The sequence below is a fragment of the Odocoileus virginianus genome, chromosome 27, assembly GCF_023699985.2.
Source record: "Odocoileus virginianus isolate 20LAN1187 ecotype Illinois chromosome 27, Ovbor_1.2, whole genome shotgun sequence".
NCBI classification, from domain to species: domain Eukaryota; kingdom Metazoa; phylum Chordata; class Mammalia; order Artiodactyla; family Cervidae; genus Odocoileus; species Odocoileus virginianus.
The window spans coordinates 36,188,383-36,210,235 of NC_069700.1; the positions used below are offsets into that span (position 1 = coordinate 36,188,383).

Consider the following 21,853-nt stretch of genomic DNA (forward strand, 5'->3'; position numbering starts at 1 on the left):
TTCTGGTTCCAGAAAGTTTATTACAAAATAAAGAAGGAGAGTCCGAGGAATGAGATTCACTCGTCGTGGAATTTCGGCAGCTCGTCGCCCAGGATGACACGATGGTCCACCCCAGCGCCTGTGATAGTGACCAGGTAGATGACGCCCCCGCTGGAGCCGTCTCGGTTCATGGCCAGGGCGATCGCTGCGGAGGGTGCCGGGTGGAGAGAGGAAGTGAGAGCGGCTTAGCTGCAGAAGTCGTGTCCCATGGGACCTCCCTGGTGGTCTGGGGCTAAGACCCTGCGCGTCCACTGCAGGGGGCCTGGGATCCAGTCCTGGTAAAGGAACTAGATCCCGCATGCTGCAACTAAGGCCCCGTGCAGCCAGATAAATAACTATTTTTAAAAAATGGTGTCCCTTCCCTTCTGTCCATATGCCTACTACTACATGCAGACTTCAGAACACATCTCCTAGAGATGCATATTTAGGGGTGGTCAACCAACTTAAAAAAATACAAAGGTCTTCATGCAACGTTCATGGTCTCAACAATCCCACCATGATTGATTTTGTAACAAGTAGATAGGCAAGCACTCCCAAATCCTTGAATATGTAACAATCGGCTCTTATGGGCTGGTCCAAGCGCCCAACTGGTTTCCTGTGGTCACCCTAGATCTTCCTTTGGTGTGCACAGAACAGTCTTGGGTTATGCCTTTTGTCCTGAAGTCCATTAGTTCCTCAGTCATGTCTGACTCTTTGAAACCCCATGGACTGTAGCCCGCCAGGCTTCTCTGTCCATGGAATTGTCCAGGCAAGAATACTGGAGTGGGTAGCCATTCCCTTCTCCAGGGGATCTTTCCAACCTAGGGATTGAACCCAAGTCTCCTGCATTGCAGGCGGACTCTTGACCGTCTGAGCTTTGTCCTGAAAGCCCATCTAGTTCAGCCTTTGCCCCATCACTCTCAAAGGCGTCCCATTTGGACATTTCATCAGATGGGCATCCATGTCTTTCTCGTCCTCACGCTCGACGTCCTTACCACGTGTAGCCCCTGCCCCAGATGCCTCCCGCCTGCGTATTACCGTTCGTGGTGAAGCGTCTGCACTCCTCCGGGGACATGCCTGGTTTATACGCTGCATCCACATAACCGTAGATGTAGGTGCTGCCAGAGCCGCCAATGGCGAAGGGCTGTCGAATCAGCATCCCGCTCAAGGTCCCGTACACCTGGGGAGGCACCCTCCGCTCAGACTGCGGGAGCCTGCATCCTCTGCTCAGCCCTGAGACGGGCAGGTGGTCTCCACGCCCTGCAGCGAAGCCCCAGCACCTCATACCCTTCTCCTTTGAGACCTTCCTATGCTTTCAGGGGCAGTGTCTTTGGAACTCGAGGCTGGAATGCCATATGACCTCCATCTCCCTCTCTGGGGGAGAGGGGAACTCCGAGGAAGGGTGGACACTGTGAGAGACTCACCTGGCCCCCTTCGCGTTGGTCCCAGCCAGCTACCATGAGATGTGCGGACAGGTCCTCTCGATATTTATAGGTGATGTTCCTCACCACGTTCGCAGCAGCCAGAACAAGCGGGGGTTCCTCCAGTTCCATCCTGAAGGAAGGGTTAGGAATAGATGGTGATATGCTTTCCTGGAGGTCCACCCTCCTAGACCATCACCCTCATCTCTGCTAGGTGACCCCTAAAAACTAGCTGCAAGGATTCAGACTCCAGCTCCCCTCCCACTGGTGCAGGGGAACCAGAGTCTCACATTACCCACTAGGAAGAAGCTTTCAATTCTTAATTGTTCTCCCTCCTTTATTCTGTCCCCCCCAACCCCCTGGTCCCCAGTGACAAAAGTCTCCTGGCTGCCAGAGCCTTGCCCATATGGGTTTAGCAGATAAGCGTCACTTCTGCCCCGTGACCTTGGCTCCCACATGGACACCACCTGATACCATGGTGGGCTGTGTCCTCATCTTCTTCCTCACTATTGATATTAGGAGGGTGATTTGCAGTGTTCAAATCACTTTTATTCATATTTTTTGGTTTTGGAAATAACTATCTGGTGAGGTAGGGGAGGTGCTATTAGTTATCTCTGCTTTACAGATGCAGAAACCAGCTTTGAGAGATTCAAGTGCCAGTTCAAAGAGAAATGAAAGCTGAAGGCAAAGCAAGAAGTTTTCCTATTCCACGGTAGCGCCCCTGGAATAGGACACGGTGTTGGCGTTCACTGAGTTGGGGACCCCACCGTTTCATACCCGTGGAGCTCCAGCTGGTAGGCGGCCATGTCCGCTATGGCCTGAGCGTCAGCAGCTGAGCCGGAGAGAGCGCAGTAGATGCGCTGGTGCAGGGGGGAGAGCTTGTCAAACACTCGGTTCACCACCGCCTCTCTGTCAGCAAGGAGTGCAAAGTCATCAGCGTCAGAGTTGCCAATTTTTCAGAAAAAAAAATTTAAGTATAGCTGATTTGCAGTGTTAATTTCTACTGTACAGCAAAGTGGTTCAGTTATACATATATACTTTTTTTTTCCATATTCTTTTCCATTATGGCTTATCACAGGAGTTTGAATGAGTTCCCTGTGCTATATGGTAGGATCTTGTTTATCCCGTCTGTGTATAACTGCATCTGTTGATCCCCGACTCCCCACCCTTCTCCCGCCCCCACCTCGCCCAGCACAGGTCATTCTCTGTCTGTGAGTCTGTTTCTGTCCTGCAGCTATGTTCATTTGTCGTATTTTAGATTCCACGTATAAGTGATATCATATGGTATCTGTCTTCCTATTTCTGACTATGCCTAATTTGATCATCTCCAGGTCCATCCACATTGCTGCAAATGGCATTATTTCATTCTTTTTTAGGACTGAGTAATAGCCCACTGTGATATCTCTATATATATCCACACACATAATATACATATATATCACATCTTTAAAATTTTTTATTGGAGTATAGTTGATTTACACTGTTGTGTTACTTTCAGGTGTATGGCAAAGTGAATTATATAAAGATGTCCACTCCTTTTTTTAAATTTAGTATAAAGACAATCCTCAGAGTGAGAGAGAATATTTGCAAATGAACCAACCAACAAAGGATTAATTTCCAAAACATACAAACAGCTCATTCAGCTGAATATAAAAAAACAAATAATCCAATCAAAAATGGGTACAAGATCTAAATAGACATTTCTCCAAAGAAGACATTCAGATGGCCAAAGAGCACAGGAAAAGATACTCAGCCACTAATTGTTAGAGAAATGCTTTATCCATTCTGTATATAGCAGTTTGCACCTGCTAATCCCAGACTCCCAATCCTTCTCCTTTCCCCCATCTTTGCAACCACAGGTCTGTTCTCTATGTCTGTGAGTCCGTTTGTGTTTTTGTTCATAAAAATAAAACCTACAATGAAGTATCACCTCACACTGGTCAGAATGGCCATCATAAAAAAAATCTACAAACAATAAATGCTGGTGAAGCTATGGAGAGAAGGGAACCCTGTTATTGTTGGTAGGAAGGTAAACTGGTGCAGTCATGATGGAGAACAGTATGGAGGTTCCTTAAAAATCTAAACAGAACTACCATATCACCCAGAAATCCCACTCCTGGGCATACATCTGGAGAGAACCATAATTCAAAAAGACACATGCACCCCAGTGTTCACTGTAGCACTATTTACAATAGCCAGGACATGGAAGCAGCCTAAATGTCCACCAACAGAGCAATGGATAAAGAACATGTGCACTGCTACGAACAGGAGGGTGCAGGCATCTTTTTGAATTACAGTTTTGCCTGGATAGATGCCCAGGAATCGGATTGCAGGATCCTACAGCGAGTTGCTAAAATTTCTGATATTCTTTTGACAATAGAATGGCTTCAGAGCACACGAAATTTAATGCCTGGATTAAAGCAGGAAGGAAAAAATTGTCTCAGACAAATGAAACACTGCAAGTAATGATCAAAATCAGACTTAGATTTTATGATAAAACAAAAATACTACATTAAATTAAGAATAATCTTCCCCTTACTAATTTTTCTGTTATTAACCATCTTGAGGAAGTTATGTGTTCTATGGCACATAAAGTAAGTGATGTTGATCTAATCCTGTACACTTTTCTTGTATGTGGGGAAACTGGCCGAAAGGGAGAAAGACAAACTTAGTTCACACAATGGATCAGAAACCAGGATATCTGCTCAGCAGAACCATCTTTTCTATCTTTAAACCCAGATGGAAGGAAGGCCTCTGAAAACTATTTCCTAAGCTCTTTTCAGACCCAATTCGATGACCTCCTGGGACAGGCCACATCAGCGTTCAGGCCCCAGATTCTCCCCTGGAGTTCAGAGGACCCCCCCCCCCCCCCAGTATCTTATTATAGAGGCCTTTCTGAAAGGTTCACTCAGTTTCTCCAGAGCTTCGGTTTGCCTTTATGAATGACTTTAAATGAATGACTTTATGCATGTCTTTATGAATGACTAAAAATGTGCATTGGGCGCCATGAGCTTCCTTCCAGAAGTACCCAGGGTCACTGGCACTCACCCTGCAGACACCCGGGAATCCGATCCCACCACGACGCCCCCATCAAACTCTACTGCCATGATGGTTGTCTGCGGAGACACAGGATAGAACGTCAGAGAGGGAAGAGCCTTGAACCCTTCACGTTAGATAAGGAAACATTCTCAGAGAGGGGAGGCAACTGGCTCAAGGTTATCTGGTAATTTAGGCCAGAGTCGACTCCCAGGATGGGATTTTTTTTGTTTCCATTTTGTCTATTGTCTTTCCTGGCTGCAAGGGAATGTCAGAGTCTGGCCGGGGATATCACACAGAAAGAATGGCATCCCTAAAATTCTTTCCGCTGTAAAGCGGGGGGTGGGGAGGGTGGGGGTGGGGTTGGGGTGGTGGGGTGGTGAAGCTCCCAGGGGCATAAGTGCTCCCTCTGAGTGAAGGGCTCAGGGGGGCACTTCCAGGCCCTGGTGACGCAGCCCCACAAATGAATGACCTCTGCATGCGCTTGTTATGTGCACAGATGTGCTGCAGATCTTGCCACACAGCAAGTGACCGTGACCTTGGGAAACAAGCCCAAGCCTTTTTATTAGCCCAGAATTGTCCACCCCACTCTCCCCTTAATCAGTTTACTGAACAAGGGAAAACATCTCAGAGGTCAGTGGTTACCATGGCCACGTGTCAAGGAAGCAGGAAAGTATCAAGAAACACATGGGACAGTTTAAAATAAAGGTCTCATTTATGGATTTTTGATCAAGAGGTAAACAGCCAGGGGACTTCCCTGGTGGTCCAGTGGTTAAGACTGCGTTTCCTTTGTAGGAGGGCATGGGTTTGATTCCTGGTCAAGGAACTAAGATCCCACATGCCATGTGGCGTGGCTAAAAAATAATTTTTTTTTCTTTAAAAGAGTAAATAGCCAGGGGAAGAGATCTGTACCAAGAGAGGATTTGATTGGGGAGTTTTAGCTGCTTTTCCAAGTCAAGAACAGAATTAAGGAAGAGTGAAGGAGAACAAAGCCACAGTTTTTAACTTTAAAGATCCTACAAAGGAAGAAACTGCATCATACAGAAGGCAAGTGACTTGCCCAAGGTCACACAGGACTAAACCCGCGTCCAGCTCCCAGGGTCTGTTGTGACTTGTACTTCGTACTTTCCACTGTTCATCTGGTGGTGAGGGGAAGAGCTTCTACTTTATGAATGGTTTCACTGCTATATTCCTCAGGGCTTCATAAGTCGCTCTGGCCTCCGGGGCTATTGGCCGCAGTGCTCATTTTGACACATTGATTCATCGTGAAGAGCGGACCAGAGATCAGGGGAAACCCCACCCGAGAGGTTACTCCGTTATTACAGGCTGCCCGAAGCGGAGAGCAGCGGCGGTCACTTGAGAGCAGAAGCCAGCCAGCCAAGGGCTGCCACCAGCCCCCGGGGGCCCAGCCTGGGCAAAAGTCCTCCAGCAGGGTGTGGAGGTGGGTGCGGAAGACACGGGGACGGGAGCACGCTGCACCCGGGCCAAGTAGCTGCCTTCCTGGACCAGGCTGGCACTGGCAGCGCTAGTTCACAGGGAACCCGTGTTATCAGTGGCGGGACCGTGAGTTCCCCGGAGCGAGCCCAGCAAAGGTCTGTGGGGCGCGTTCCTTCCCGTCAGCGCCCACACGCTCCCAAGTGCCGTCCTGTCCACTCGGGGCACCGTGTCCTCATTTCTGCGCGACTTCTCCAGCTCCCCCGCTTCATTTAAGCAGCCCGTCTCTAGTTCAGAGTGAAAGCGAAAGCGCTCTAGAGCAGCTTCCCCTCAACGCTTCCAGCTAGGAGCCCAAGCACCCCTTCCCCGCCGGCCCCCCGCGCCCAGCCCCTTGGCGGACCCCCGAGCACCCCGCTTCTGTACGGAGACGCCAGTGTTCCTTTTCGGATGCGCGCCCCGGCTGCTGCAAGCGGTCTCCTCCCTCTTGCGAGTCTCCGAGTTCACCCTGTGGCGCTTCCAGGGTCCGCCCGTCCCTCCGTCCCTCCGCTGACGCTCCAGACTCATTACCCCGGTGTGGACTTCTCCTGCCCGGGGCAAATCCCCGGTGGGGGCTCCGGTCCGCAGCATCCCGGCTCCGCGAGGCTCGCCGCTCCGGGCTCTGGTTTCCGACCTGGGACCGCGCGCCGCACGCTGCCCGAGGCTCCGCCCCTGTGCTGCGCCCGCCAGGGGGCGCCCGACTCCGCGCCGCCGCCCGGGGTGGCCCGGCGCTAACCTGCGCGGGGAGGGTCTGCCCGGAGACACATGACGCAGGAGACCGGGGCCAGCGGATCTGCCCGGAGACAGATGACGCAGGAGCCCCGCCCGCAGACCCGGGGCTAGAAGTCCCGGGCAGCGCTGCCACTGCAGGAGGCGGCGGCATGCGAGGCGGGGCGCGGGTGGGCGATGGAGGAGGTCAGCCTCGGATCTGAGGTCAGCGCGCTCCTCCTGGGTGCTCTGGGCCGGCCGCCTCCGCAGGGGCCGGGCCTGGCAAGCCGGGCCGCTTTCGTTTTCTCTTTCCCCTAAACCGCCTGCTTCTGGGCAGCGCCGCTGGCTCGGCCGGCTCCCGGGACTTTTCGAGGCCCCGCCCCGGCCCCTCCCCGCGGCGGTCCCGGCTCCGGCCCGGGGCTCGGACTCCGACAGCACCCCGTCGGGGACAGCGAGAGCCGGGACCGCGCGCGCCCATGGCCTGCCCGGGGTCCCCCGCTCCCGGCGGCCGTCCGCGCCTCCCCCGCGCCGCCGTCGCGTGGCTGGGGACGGCGCTGCTGCTCCTCGCCGACTGGATGCTGCTCCGGCTGGCGCTGCCCCGAGTGGCATCGCGTCTGGTGCCCCCTGCGCTGCCGCTGCTCCGGGTCTGGGTGGCCGGTCTGAGCCGCTGGGCGCTGCTGTGGCTGGGGGCCCGCGGCGTCGTCGGGGCCGCGCTGGGCTTCCGGAGGGAAAGCACGCGAGTCCCGGGGAGGCTGGCTGTTTTAGAGCCGCTGGCGGCGGCGCTGGGCTTGGCCCTGCCGGGACTCGCCTTGTTCCGAGAGCTGGTCTCCTGGCCAGCCCCCGGGGACGCGGACAGCGCCGGGCCCCTGCACTGGGGAAGTCGCCTGGACGCCTTCGCTCTCAGCTATGGGGCGGCACTGCCCGCGGCCACCCTGTGGTATAAGATCAGGAGTCTCTGGGTGCAAGGAACTCGAGGGGCTTTTGGCCTGGCGGTGAGTCGGCTTCTAGTCTTCCTGGGTCCGGAGAAAAGCCACGTGCAGCTCATTCTGGCCCTGGTGTTCCTCTCCTGTTTGGGTAAGGGGTGTGCAACGGGAAGGGGGATGGGACTGGAGGACTGGGTAGGAATCGAGGGGCATGGCCAGTGAGATGGATTGGTGTGGGTTCTCGGGAATGTGGGTGAGGGGAAGGGGACCCAGCTCAGGTCCTGATCACCCCAGTGGAGCGGGAAGGTCCTGACTGGGTAATTGTCAGGGGTCCTGGGCTCCAGGGCCGCCCTGCGTGTTGTCGCTTCACTGGCCACCAAGGACAAGGGCTTTTCCTGGGCAGCCCATCCTATGACCGCTAGGCTTCCTCATTAAACCTCTAAAGGTCTGGTGGGGCCCCGTGTAGGTGGAGATGATATCTTTCTGCCACTGCTCTGCAGGAGAATGAATAAATGTGAAAGGCCAGTGGGCCAGGGTCTGGTGAGAGTTGACCTGCTTAGATTTGCTATTTCTTCCCCTCCCCAGGGGAGATGGCCATTCCGTTCTTCACTGGCCGGCTCACCGACTGGATTGTACAGGATGAGACAGGCACTGCCTTCACTCGGAACGTAACTCTGATGTCGGTCCTCGCCATAGCCAGGTCTGGGCACTGAAGTTGGAAGGTTGGGGGACAGGGGATTTGGAGAAAGTGGGAGTTGGAAGTTGGGGCAGCCATCCAGGGTGGACTTCTGGGGGACCTCCTGACGACAGCGGGCCTCCCTTCTCTTGTCTCCCTGTAGCGCAGTGCTGGAGTTCACGGCTGATGGAATCTACAACAGCACCGTGGGCCGCATGCACAGCCACCTGCAGGGAGAGGTGTTTCAGGCTGTCCTGCGCCAGGAGACAGAGTTTTTTCAAAAGAACCAAACAGGTTTCTCATGAAACTCTTTTCACTATCCATTCACTTACTGTTTGTATACCCATAAAGTATTAAATTATTAGTCTGTCAGTCATGTCCATCTCTCTGGGACCTCATGGACTGTGGCCCACCAGGCTCTCTGTCCATGGAATTCTCTAGGCTAGAATACTGGAGTGGGTAGCCATTCCCTTCTCCAGGGGATCTTCCCGACCCAGAGATCATACCCAGGTCTCCTGCGTTGCAGGGAGATTCTTTACCATCGGAGCCACCAGGGAAACCCATACCTCCTCTTTTACTTATAATCTTGATTTCTCTCACACATAAACATTGCCATGTCTTATTCTCAACATGCCTCAAGAGCAAAACATACTCCTTTTATTTAAGGAAAGCCTAGTGTTTCCATCCAAGCCTCACAGACTTATCCCTCTGTGTGTGTTTAGATAGAAATGACTGGAATTTAAAACCGTGACATTTTGAGATCACAGAGTCCAACCACCTTGCTTCGTAGAGAAGGGAACTGAGGCCTGCCCCCAAACGCTGACACTTGCACAGATGCGCACAGATGGAGATGAACTCGGAGACAGAATCTCTTGATTCCCAGTCCAGTGCTTGCTACAGTTTCCTGGACTGCTGACTAACAGCAGCTTTCTCTCCAGCTATGTTAGATGATCAGCTTAAGTTTTTCCTGCCCCTGTACCTGGGATATAAAAGTTCTTAGAGAACAGAAATCTGTCAGAGAAAAGGAAATTCACAAGGGCATCATTTTTTAGCCAGTCTTTTCCTCTGGAACACTTTCTCCTTGTGTTGAGGTTCCAGGTCCCAGGTCTTCCTAACCACTGACCTTGTCTTCTCAGCCTTCTTAGAACCCTTCCCCTGGCACCCTGGCTCACCTGTCCCATCACTCTGAGGTTCTCATTCACACCACCTTCTTCTCCCCAACCCTTGACAGGTGAAATCACATCTCGGGTCACAGATGACACGTCCACCGTGAGTGAGTCTCTGAGCTCGGATCTCAGCCTGTTCCTGTGGTACTTCATGCGGGGCCTGTGTCTCCTGGGGCTCATGCTCTGGGCGTCCCCGCCCCTCACTGTGGTCACCCTGATCGCCCTGCCCCTGCTTTTCATTCTGCCTGAGAAGCTGGGGAAATGGCGCAAGGTATGTCTGGGGAGTTGCCTTAACCTCCGCTGACTCCTACCGCCCAGACGTGGTGGGCTCGCTTCCTGTCACATTTCTTTCCTGGCCCCTTCACTGATTCTTCATCTCTGTGGGTCTGTTTGTCCACGTTCTTGGGTTACTCAGGGTCAGTTTTCATGTTCTCTGTGTCTGCTAACGTCTGCCCACAACCTGTCTTTAAGAATACGATCACTGAGGTTAGGATTAACATATAGACACTACTATATATATATTAATAAAATAGATAATCAGTAACGACCGACTGGATAGCACAGGGAACTCTACTAAATACTCTGTAATGATATATAGGGAAAGAATCTGAAAAAGAACAGATATTGGGTTGCCATTTCCTTCTCCAGGGGATCTTCCCAACCCAGGGATGGAACCCAGATCTCTTGCATTGGCAGGCGGATTCTTTATCACTGAGCCACATGGGAAGTCATATATATATATATATATATATATATATATATATATATGTATACATATACATACACTTTGCTGTACTACTGAAGCTAATACAGTATTGTAAATCAGCTATATTGTTGTTTAGTTGCTAGAAAGAAAGAAAGTGAAGTCACTCAGTCGTGTCCAACTCTTTGCAACCCCATGGACTGTAGCCTACCAGGCTTCTCCATCCACAGGATTTTCCAGGCAAGCGTACTGGAGTGGGTTGCCATTTCCTTCTCCATGTTTAGTTGCTAAGTCATGTCCAACTCTTTGCAACCCCCGCCCTGCACTGTAGCCCACCAGGCTCCTCTGTCCATGAGTTTTCCCAGGCAGAATACTGAAGTGGGTTGCCATTTCCTTCTCCAGAGGATTTTCCCGACCCAGGGATCAAACTCATATCTCTTGAGTTGGCAGGTAGATTCTCTACCACTGAGCCACCACAGAAGCCCCCAAATAAACTGTACTCTGATATAAAAGAAAATAAAAGAATATGGCACCGATCTCAGGAATATGACCCCATGGCCTTTCTGGAGCATTTCCCTCTCTACTGTTTCTCTTTGGTATGGGGGGTGGTGGTGAGTGTTTCAAGCTGTGTCTTTTTCTCTCTTGTCCCTCTGCTGCCTCTCAACTGTAATCTCTGATTGGATAATTCAGGTCCTAGCAGCCCTCGTGGTTTGCAAACCACGTGTGGTATCTCTGGTTCATATCTCCACAGGTGCTGGCAAAGCAGATGCAAGAATCTCTGGCAAAGTCCAGCCAGGTGGCCATCGAGGTGCTGTCAGCCATGCCTACAGTTCGGAGCTTTGCCAACGAAGAGGGTGAGGCTCAGAAGTTCAGGCAAAAGCTGCATGAGATGATGGTGCTCAGCCGGAAGGAGGCCCTGGCCTACGCGCTCGACCACTGGACCAGCACTGTGAGTACCTGGGCGTGAGTGCCTATCCCCTGGTCCCTGAAATGTTTCTTCACCATTCCCTTTCCCCTGACCCTGCTCCGCGCTCTTCCTTCACTGGGCAGGGGTGGGTTCAGTGTCTGTATCCTAGCAACCAGAGGCTGGGTGACCTAGTGCTCTGAACCCCCTCCCTCTTTCTAGGCATGCTACACAGCTTCTTTTCCCCATGGTGCACAGACTCTCCATGACCCCCTTTGTAGGAAAGCACCATGTCTTCAGTCCCAGGACTTTTCCTTGCCTCATGGGGCAGCGTGGGGAATGGCAGGTAGCTTTTGTTGGGCTGCTTCATGCTGGGACTATGCAGATATACTCGTGAGAGAAAAGGGACTAGCAGAAGCCAAGGATGAAGGGCATCTTGTGATGTAACTGACAGAGAATTAGACCAGCAATCAGAAGTTCCTGCCTTGATGCTACCACTTATTAGCTCTGTAGCCATGGGCTATTAATAATAACTTACCTCCTCTGAGACTATTTTCTTATTTTAAAAGATGAGAGTGATATAACCTTGTTTATCTTGATATGAATATTAGATGACATTACATTCATGAAAGCCTCTTGTGAAGAGCAGAATGCTCCCCAAACAAGGCATTCCTGGTGAGGGTGATGATGGTAGTTGACTTGTGCACCCGAATGATCACACCACGGGATGCAGTGATTGATTCTTTAATCCCTGTTGAGCCCCATGTGTTACTTGGCGCAAATGGACTTTGTATCTCTCCTTGATAATAACCATTCTGGTTCTTGACTTAACTGCTTCAGCTCCTTGCTCTCTGTGGTCCCTCCACAGTTCTCAGGGATGCTGCTGAAGGTGGGAATCCTGTATTTTGGTGGGCAGCTGGTGACAAGTGGGTCTGTCAGCAGCGGGCGTCTGGTCACCTTTATTCTGTACGAGATCCAGTTCACCATGGCTGTTCAGGTGAGGTCCCTCTGTGGCCGCTCCCCAGTGCTTTTCCTTCCCAAGTGCTACCACCATCCAAGTCACTTCCCTCCCCTCCTTCGCCCTATCCTGTAACCCTGGCAACAGACTGGGCCCCTCCCACATCCCACCTCACTATTCATACCTCCCCTCCAGGTGCTGCTGTCCTGCTATCCCAGGGTGCAGAAGGCTGTGGGATCTTCAGAGAAAATATTTGAATACCTGGACCGGGTCCCTAACTGCCCAAAGAGTGGATCATTGGCTTCCTTAACGTTGCGTGGCCTCGTCCAGTTCCAGGGTGTCTCCTTTGCCTACCCAAACCGTCCAGATGCCCCTGTGCTTCAGGTACAACCTACAGATCCCTCCGTTCCTCCAGACTCCCTCTCAACTCCGTCATCCTAAATGGTTTTCCTGCCTTCAGCCTGCTTAGCACCAGGTATAGATAGACCCTCCCTCACCCTTCAGAGGCAAAGATGAGCAGCATTCATCCCCTTAAACTGTCCCAGGGATTTCCCTGGGTGGTCTGCTGGTTAAGAATCTGTCTGCCAATGCTGGGGGCATGGGTTTGACCCCTGGTCCGGGAGGATCGCACACACCATAGGGCAACTAAGACCGTGTGCCCTAGAGCCTGTGCTCTGTAACAAGAGACGCCACCGCAATGAGAAGTCCACGCCCCACAAATTAGAGTAGCCCCTGCTTGTTGCGACTAGAGAAAGTCCGCACGTAGCAGTAAAGACACAGCACAGCCATACATAAACAGACAAATAAAAAGCTGCCCCAAGCTCAAGAATAGTCCGGATTTCCAAGGAGAATGTCTGTGGATTCTCTTAGGGAGAAGGTTCTCCTGTAAGGCATCACCGAAGCAGAGGCTGTGTCTCCAGTCTTCCATAGTTCCTTTTTCTTTCCAACTGTGCTTTTGAATATAATTTTTTCTTTTCCCCCCACAGTGTCTGAGATCCATCATGTGGCTCTTGGTGCTTAAGTTCTGCCTCTGTCTTTGTTTCATCTTTCATCTCTACTCCACGGGGAGGGGTCTGTGTGTGCAGGAGGGGAGGGGTTACTGTATTTCCCCCTGTTTTTCTCCTTTCTTCTCTGGGGGAAGACATAGACGAGACAACGTAATGAGTGGATGATACCTGGTCTTAAGGTTAGGGGCCTCTGGCTGTCTCTTAGTGTCTGGTTCTCTGGCTTCCAGGGGCTGACCTTCACCCTTCGTCCCGGGGAGGTGACGGCGCTGGTGGGGCCCAATGGGTCTGGGAAGAGCACAGTGGCCGCGCTGCTGCAGAACCTGTACCAGCCCACCGAGGGCCAGGTGCTGCTGGATGGGGCGCCCCTTCCCGAATATGAGCACCACTACCTGCACAGACAGGTGAGCAAGAAGATGGCATGGGGGAGGGCAGGGAGCCTCAAGTCAGGAGAGCCTTCTCCGCGAACACTCTGAGCGGAAGTCAGGAGGCCTTGGGTGGAGGTGGGCGTGTGGTCAGCAGAGAGGCCGTGTCACTGTGACAGGCTCTCAGTGGAGATGCTCAGCCTTCAGTCTCTAGATGACCACACTCCTGTGTTCCTCGTTCTATGACTCTGCATTGTATTTTGTCCTAGGTGGCTGCTGTGGGACAAGAGCCTCTGCTGTTTGGAAGAAGCTTTAAAGAAAATATTGCCTATGGCCTGGTCCAGGAGCCGACCATGGAGGAAATCACAGCTGCTGCAGTGGAGTCTGGAGCCCATGGTTTTATCTCTGAGCTCCCTGAAGGTTACGACACAGGTGCTTGCTCCCATCGACCCCCAGACATCTTTACCTTCGCGGAAACGTTGATTCTTGCCTCCATTCCTTAGCTCCTCCATCAGTTTGAAGTTGTAAGATCCTGTTCTGGTGCCTCTTTCATCCTCATATCCTCAGAACTCCTTTACCTTCCCAGAACCTTTCTCACCCTGCTGCATCCATCAGTCCTTGTGTGTGCATGCAGGAATGCACACATGGGCGCATGTGTGCTCACCCAGCCCTCGCCTTGGCCCTTGTCTCTGCAGAGGTGGGTGAGGCTGGGAGCCAGCTGTCAGGGGGTCAGCGACAGGCAGTGGCCTTGGCTCGAGCCCTGATCCGGAAACCACGCGTACTCATTCTGGATGATGCTACCAGCGCCCTGGATGCAAACAGCCAATCCCTGGTGAGACAGCCGTCTTCTTATTGCCTATTTCCCACCCAAGCTGCCTTCCTTCACTCGTCCTTTGTCATTATACTAACGTGGACATTTTCCAAACCAGTCCTTACAGTTCTCAGTTCCCACGAGCTTCTCTCCAAGGTGCCCTAGTGCCTAGAGCCATATGACTGAGCTCAGTCATATCTGACTCTGCACTCCCCTGGACTGTAGCCCGCCAGGCTCCTCTGTCCATGGGATTTCCCAGGCAAGAAAACTGGAGTGGGTTGCCATTTCCTCCTCCAGAGGATCTTCCCGACCCAGGGATGGAATCCAAGTCTCCTGTGTCTCCTGCATTGTGGGTGGATTCTTTACCCACTGAGCCATCAGGGAAGCCCAAGATGCCTAAAATTGGTTAGAGGAGATGATCTACAGTCCTGAATCAGTGAAGCCAAACATGAGCAAAAGGCCATCCTTGTAATGTTAATGTGAATTGAACTTTTACTATGTGCCAGCCATGCTGGATGGCCCCTCACATGTACTCTCTTGCTCACTCATCACGAGCCCTTGTGAGCTGGGTGTTATCACCCTCATTCAGCAGATGAGCACATGGACACTAAGAGAGGTGGAATTACCTGCACGGTGTTAAACCTGGACCCCAGTTAAAGTCTGCTTGACTTGAATGCTCATTGCTCTTTACTCAGTTTTATTTCCGTAAAAGAATATAAAAATTAGGGTGGAGAGACTTTCCAGTACCCTCCCTTCTTTTGTTTTGGGTTTCACCCTAGGACTCTTGACTTTTATTCCACTGTTGCCACCTCATGTAAACAGCCCTTCATGAATCATAAGTTTGACAGAGAAGCACTCAGAAGGAGACTCTTCACTCTCCTTGGGGTTATTGGCAGAGGTGGTATTGATTGAGGCAAGGTCTATCCCAGCTCTGGAAACACAGGTGTCTTCCTGAGCCAGGAGGAGTCCTCACCTCTGACAGAGTCTGCATCTTTCCTCAGGTGGAGCAGCTGCTCTATGAAAGCCCTGAGCGGGGCTCCCGGTCAGTGCTGTTCATCACCCAGCGCCTCAGTTCGGTGGAGCAGGCTGACCACATCCTCTTTCTGGAAGGAGGCATGATCATTGAGGCAGGAACCCACCGGCAGCTCATGACGAATAAAGGACGCTATTGGGCCATGCTGCAGGCTCCTGGCGGGCCAGGTGCTCCAGAATGAAACACTCCTCAGACCTGCAGACTCTGTCTCCCTCCCTCCCTCTCTATAGTGGAGTTTGAGAACAGAGGTCTTACTGCATCATGGGTAGCTGCTTCTGAAACATAACCCCCTAGGTGATGCCTGAAATTTTGCCATGAGTGTTACCTGCTCTCCAAGCTCCTCTTGGTAATGGAGATTTCAGGGTTGAAAACAGGGGTGCTAACTCCTTGTGTAACTGGGTTTGGAGCCAGGGTTGCTGTGGCTAGCACCCAGACAATGAAGAGAAATATTTAGAATACACAGAAAGGGAAGGTTGGCTTCTTTCCAGTCTGACCCCAGGCAGATGCTGGCCCATAGATACATTGTAGTTTCTTGATATTTATAATAAAATTGGTGTTTTGTACCCTGGTTTCTCATGTTTTCAATGGCCCAAGTGGCCCGCGAACTTTGCAGCGCGCTTTTCGGAAGCTGGGTCTTTCCCTCCTTCGGCATCCTCAGTGATCCCCAGTCCGAAGCGTGGCATCTTCTCCCTTAAATTTTCTGTTCCCATGGTGCTCTCTCCACCTCTCCAGCCCCCTGTGCCCGCCCCCCCAAGAGTGAGCCAGACAGGGATGCAGCGTCCTCCAAGGCGCCAGCAGCAGCAGCAGTGCCTCAGAGCCTGGAGGAGGAGGCTCCAGGGTGAGCACGGCTGAAAGCAGTCCATCCCTCTCGCCAGCGCCGGCCCTTTGCAGCCGGGCTCACCGCGCTGTGCGGTGGAACCTGCGGGGGTCATCAGCGAAGTGGGCGGGGCGCTCTAGTACACCTCCTCCATTCAGAGCGCGCCGTGCTCGTGTGACGTCAACAGTTGCTGAGCAGATGAGGCCGAATCAGGTTGCAAGGCGAGGCGGGGTTTAGAAAAGGCGAGCTCCGGAGTGCTCGGTCCAGCAAGAATTACGCGAGGAGCTGGGGGCGGAAAGCGCAGTTCTTGTGGGTGGCTACAGGTTGGGGAGACCGTTGAACTGGGAGAGGCCCTAGGAGGCACCAGGTGGAAGTCTGGGGCTGCGCCTTCCCCTAGGCTCTCCGTTCCCCCACTCGTGCAGGTATATTCGGCGGGCGGTCGCCCCGGGACCTGTCCTGGGTCTCAGGGCCGCCACGCACTCCTAGCCCTCCCCTACTTTTTATAAAACGAGGCTGCTAGGCGCCCCCTCCCCCGTTTCCTCTGAAACTGCTCCCAGGTTTTCGCTGAGGTTGAGCCCGTTCGTGGGTGAGGCTGCGCTTTTGATGCTGTGACCCCCACCCCAACCCCGTAACTGTCCCCGAAGGATGCCGCAGGCTGGCCGTGTCTTTCGCTGAAACCTCATCGCCGGCGGGGGCGGGGGTGGGGGGTGTTGGCTTTCGAAGCCGCTCTGTCTTTCTTCCTTTCTTCTAACGGCCCGGCACCATCGTTTTCCCAATTTCCATGAAGGCGGAGCAGAGAAGCCTCTTCCCAACCTAACGCTCCCGGTGCCTGGACTCTCACGGGACGCCTCCTCGGAAAGGGCAGGGGGATGTGGAAAACATTCTGGTTCCCTCCCCTTAAGGCTTCGGGCTTTCGCTTTCACTTCCTTCTCCGCGAGCCGCCAGATCTCTGGGTGCTGGGCAGCGATGGCGCTGCTGGACGTGTGCGGAGCCCCCCGAGGGCAGCGGGGGGACTGGGCTGTGCCCTTCGCGGGAAGCCGGCAGCGCTCGGACCCCGGCCACTACGGCTTCTCCCTGCGTTCTCCGGAGCTCGCCCTCCCCCGGGGCATGCAGGTCAGGGCTCTAACAAAATCCCGTGGGAGGCGGGCTGGCGGGGGTGGGGGTGTGCGCAGAGTAACGGAGGGGCTGCATGGAGGCTGTTCCGAAGCGGGGAATCGCGCAGGGGGCATCCTTTAGGAGAGCTTCGTCTGGGGTCCAGGGCCAGAGCTGCGGAAGAGGCCACGTGGGACCTGGGGGCTGGCCGCCTGCGGGCTAGGAAGTGCAGACTAGGACAAAGAGTTGGGGGTGGGATCCCCGTTCTCCATCACACACAGATCACGGAGTCTTCCTTATTGGGTGACCCTATGATACAGGGGCTGTAGACTCTTGGGAAACCCATGACCTTGAGCGGTGGGCCTGGCCTCTGCCATTGTGTGCCTCGGTCAAGTCCCCCAGGACTTGGTCTAGGTCTCTTGGGCCTCTCTTCTGTAAAATGGGGATACGATTCATAAAACGTGTTTCCTGAGGATTAAATTACCTATGAATGGAAAATCATCATAGTTACCCTTAAAATGTTTAGTTATGGTAACTTAAAAAATTTTTATTTTCATTTCTGGTTGTGCTGGTAAATGGAAAAGGTCGGTGTCGTGGCCTCTTCTTTTTCTTCTCCCCAATCATTTGCTTGTAGAACTGGGTTGTTAACTGCTTCATTTATTCATGGTATGGCTATCTTCACCTTCCCATGCCCTGTAAATTTGCTTTCCTGGAGCATCCAGCTTCGGAAGTTTGCAGTGGTCCTTTCTCTGCCTCTTCTGTCTCATTAGCCCACTGAATTCTTCCGGTCCCTGGGTGGGAATGGAGAAAGTAACGTGCAGATCGAGATGGCTCACGGCACGACCACGCTGGCCTTCAGGTTCCAGCATGGGGTGATTGTGGCCGTGGATTCTCGGGCCTCAGCTGGGAATTACATTGGTGAGTGTGTGGGTTCTGGCTGGCGGAATCTGGGGAGCTGGGCCCTCGTCTCAGCAGGAGTCTAGTAATCTGCACCAAAGTGGGACCAGGTGTTGACTCAGGACATTTAGGGAAACCTGTGAACTCATTCCCCCTCTCCCCAAACTCCATCTTCTTCCAGACACATTAAAGGTGAACAAGGTGATTGAGATTAACCCTTACCTGCTCGGCACCATGTCCGGCTGTGCGGCTGACTGCCAGTACTGGGAGCGCCTGCTGGCCAAGGAGTGCAGGTAGGCCAGGCCTCTTACTCTCTTCTCAGCCCGGGTTCTGCATCTTGCAGATCACTGCTCCTCCCCCAGTCTCCCTACACTCACAGAGCATCTTAGTGCTAATGTCCTATCTCACAAAGCTGCCTTTTGGTGATTAAAAAACCTTCTCCCTAATCTCAAGCCTGTGCTGCTGCCAAGAAGCCAGATTGAAAGTGAAAGTGAAAGTGTTAGTAGCTCAGTCCTGTCCGACTCTCTGCAACCTCCTGAACTGTATAGTTCGCCAGGCTCCTCTGTCCATGGGATTCTTCAGGCAACAATACTGGAGTGGGTTGCCAGCCCCTTCTCCAGGGGATCTTCCCAACCCAGGGATCGAACCTGAGTCTCCTACATTGCGGGCAGATTCTTTACCATCTGAGCCACTGGGGAAGCCCAGGTTATTTGTCAATTATTTAACAATGACCATCAACCCTGGTGGGATATCATTTACTGGGATTTCTCTAGGTGATTTTGATGACTTCCCTGGCAGTCCAGTGGTTAAGACTCTGCACACCAACATGGGGAGCATGGGTTTGATCCCTGGTTCAAGAACTAAATCCCACATGTTCCACCAAAAGCCCAAAGAATTAAAAAAAAGAAAAGAATTCTATATAAATTCCAGATCTTTGCCCATCCTTGCCATTCCTTTTAGATGCTTATCTCTTCAGCCATTTTCTGCCCATCAAATAACTTGCCCAGAGGGCTGCCCTTCTGCCCCTTGTAAATTCTTTCCCTGGACTGTCCTGTCCTCACCCAGGCTGTACTATCTGCGGAATGGGGAGCGTATCTCTGTGTCGGCCGCCTCCAAGCTGCTCTCCAACATGATGTGCCAGTACCGGGGCATGGGCCTCTCCATGGGCAGCATGATCTGTGGCTGGGACAAGAAGGTGAGTCCCCTCCCTGCTCCGTATTCCAAAGTGTAGATGAGAGGTAAGTGTCCCCACCTCACACTCCCCTCCCCTCCCCTCCAGGATGCAGGGCACAGAGAATGCTTAGTTTCAGAACTGTTACTCAACAGCAATTTCTGGGTCCGGATGTGGACCATTGTTTCATAAACTCATCCCTTTGGATCAAATAGCTGATTTGAAGTTTGCTTTTCCTCCTCAAAGTTCTACGATTGTTTCCAAAGTGCTTTCCTAGTTCCCATGTTCCTGGGCTCATCTGTAGTCTTTGGTCCACTTCTTGTGGCTCACACTTGAATCTGGGTGTTACCAACAACTTCCAACCTGGAACTTTCTTGCTTCCTATAGGGTCCTGGACTCTACTATGTGAATGACAATGGGACTCGACTCTCAGGAAATATGTTCTCCACCGGTAGTGGGAACTCCCATGCCTATGGGGTTATGGATAGTGGCTATCGACCTGACCTTAGTATTGAAGAGGCCTATGACCTGGGCCGAAGGGCAATTGTTCATGCCACCCACCGAGACAGCTATTCTGGAGGCTTTATCAATAGTAAGAGATCAAAGTGCCCCTCTCTGTCCCTGGGGTGGGGGGAAGGGGGTTGAGATCGGGAGATACGGGGGAGGCAGGGTGGCAGAGAGCAGACTTCCAGAGCCGGAAGAGGGGCACTGAAGCCCCCGTCATAAGGGCTTCGAGAACGTGTGTTGTTGTCATTGCCTTCGACGTAACAGCATTAGCAGGACCTCACTGAGGGGATCCTGACTCCGTGTTCTTTCCCGTCTGCCTGCAGTGTACCACATGAAGGAGGACGGCTGGGTGAAAGTGGAAAGCACAGACGTCAGTGACCTGATGCACCAGTACCGGGAGGCCAGCCAGTAATGGTGGCGGTGACCCGCGGGCCTCCTCGGGGGAAGCCTGGCTGACTCAGGGACCTGGCCAGATCGCACTCTGGGAGGAGGAGGCCTGACCTGGCCCAGAGACGGAGAACCAGGGGCCACTGGAAGGCAGCACAGAGTCTATCCCTTTGTGTATTCTCTGTCTCAACGAACGTCACCTCCACCCCAACCTAAGCACAATAAAGGAAAACGGTTATAACAGCTGTGTGTTGTGGCTGTGGGCTCAGGGCTGGGGTGGCTGGGGGGAGGGGACAGGAAATGGAGGCAGATTTTTCCTAAGAAGAGAGAAACCCCTGCCTAAGAAACGGGGCCTCACCCAACATTTCACCTGGGCTTCCGCTCTCACTTCTCCAGGACCTCTGGAAGGCTCCGTGCTGTCTACGGACGCCTGTGTGCCGTGTAACCTAGCTTAGGGGCCTTTCTGCGGGCTCACAACCGGGAGGCTCCTGTGTGGTCGCTTGTTAATGGTTTGGATACGTTGGAGTAGGGCATTTGGAACACCTGTTTTTGACTTTGTTCGAACAAGTTTCCACCTCATGCGTGTGCGGGAACTGTAAATATAGCCCCATTTGCCTCAGATAGCCCCGAGGAGATAAAACCGTTCATCTCATACTGGGACTCGAACCCACGTGGCCAGAGTGTGAATCCAGACAAAGCTCAGGATCTTCTGGCTGAGATCACACACCTGGTTTAAGGACTTCACGAAGCTCATGTTCTTGACGTCTCATTGAAGAATGAATTCAGTGAGAGACAAAGTGATAGGTAAGAAGTGGATTTATTTAGAGAGAAACACACTCCACAGACTTAGTGTGGGCCATCTCAGAAGGCAAGAATGGGCTTGAAATGTAGTATGGTTAGCTTTTATGGGCTGGGTAACTTCATAGGCTAATGAGTGGGAGGATTATTCCAACTATTTTGGGGAAAGGGTGGAGATTTCCAGGAACTGGGCTCCCGCCCACTTTTGGGTTTTTGATGGTTGATCTTGAAACTGCCATGGCACCTTGTGGGTGGGTCATTTAACTCGTTGATGTGTTACAGTGAGCACACACCTACGATCAAGATCTAGGGTGAGTCGACTTGTCCACCATCTTGGACCTGTTTGGTTCAGCCGGTTTATGTTGTGTCCCTGGGCTCTGTCATTCTTTTAAAGGCTGGGCCCTGCCCTCTTCCCTCCTGTTTCACAGTGGAGATTACACGGAAAGATGGATGTTAGCCATTCGGTTTCAAGATGGGTCATGCTCATTGCAAGATGACAAGACTGTGATTGAAGTGGAAAAGGAGATAAGGAGGCTTCGCTGAAGTTGGGAAAAAATGAGGAAAAAGTAACCAGGTTAGAAAGATGAGACAGGCATAGTGAGACCTTCTTTTTCTTTTGGCTCTGCTGCATGGTATGTGGGATCTTAGTCCCCTGACTTGTTAGGGAAATTAAAAAGGATGAAGTCTTGTTCAGGCTTCAGAAGCAGGAGTGCAGGCCTCTGACCTGCTTCTGACCTGCCTGGACACTGCCTGATTCTGTGGCTGTCTGCAAGCAGAGCAAGTCAGGTGGCACTTGAGATAAGAAAGACAGTGGTGGGCCTTCCCTGGTGGCTTAGTGGTGAAGAATCCACCTGCCAATGCGGGAGACATGGGTTTGATTCCCGATCTAGGAAGATCTCATGTGTCTCGGAGCAACTAAGCCCGAGTGCTGCAGCCACTGAGCCTGGAGCTTAGAGCCCGGAGCCAAACTGCTGAGCCTGGGAGACAC

At 52.6% G+C, this 21,853-nt stretch overlaps 3 protein-coding genes across 3 annotated transcripts; 2 read left to right on the top strand and 1 right to left on the bottom strand.

The window, feature by feature from the left end:
- PSMB9 (proteasome 20S subunit beta 9) lies at positions 1 to 6,607 on the bottom strand. Its single transcript, XM_020908103.2, has 6 exons — positions 6,477 to 6,607; positions 4,488 to 4,555; positions 2,217 to 2,348; positions 1,443 to 1,572; positions 1,057 to 1,198; positions 1 to 184 (listed from the first exon to the last, which is right to left on the bottom strand). The coding sequence occupies exons 1-6, from the start codon at positions 6,534 to 6,536 to the stop codon at positions 57 to 59; spliced, it is 660 nt and encodes a 219-aa protein (XP_020763762.1). The 5' UTR covers positions 6,537 to 6,607; the 3' UTR covers positions 1 to 56.
- A 228-nt stretch (positions 6,608 to 6,835) lies between these two features.
- TAP1 (transporter 1, ATP binding cassette subfamily B member) lies at positions 6,836 to 15,759 on the top strand. The gene is made up of 11 exons (XM_020908104.2): positions 6,836 to 7,727; positions 8,162 to 8,276; positions 8,416 to 8,546; positions 9,484 to 9,689; positions 10,873 to 11,070; positions 11,894 to 12,022; positions 12,179 to 12,367; positions 13,218 to 13,391; positions 13,622 to 13,784; positions 14,048 to 14,184; positions 15,165 to 15,759. Exons 1-11 carry the CDS (start codon positions 7,130 to 7,132, stop codon positions 15,375 to 15,377), a joined length of 2,253 nt encoding a protein of 750 aa, XP_020763763.2. The 5' UTR covers positions 6,836 to 7,129; the 3' UTR covers positions 15,378 to 15,759.
- A 1,063-nt stretch (positions 15,760 to 16,822) lies between these two features.
- Positions 16,823 to 20,308, top strand: PSMB8 (proteasome 20S subunit beta 8). Its single transcript, XM_020908105.2, has 6 exons — positions 16,823 to 17,126; positions 17,876 to 18,023; positions 18,184 to 18,295; positions 19,068 to 19,197; positions 19,561 to 19,765; positions 20,004 to 20,308. Exons 1-6 carry the CDS (start codon positions 16,980 to 16,982, stop codon positions 20,090 to 20,092), a joined length of 831 nt encoding a protein of 276 aa, XP_020763764.1. The 5' UTR covers positions 16,823 to 16,979; the 3' UTR covers positions 20,093 to 20,308.
- Positions 20,309 to 21,853: the final 1,545 nt, after the last annotated feature.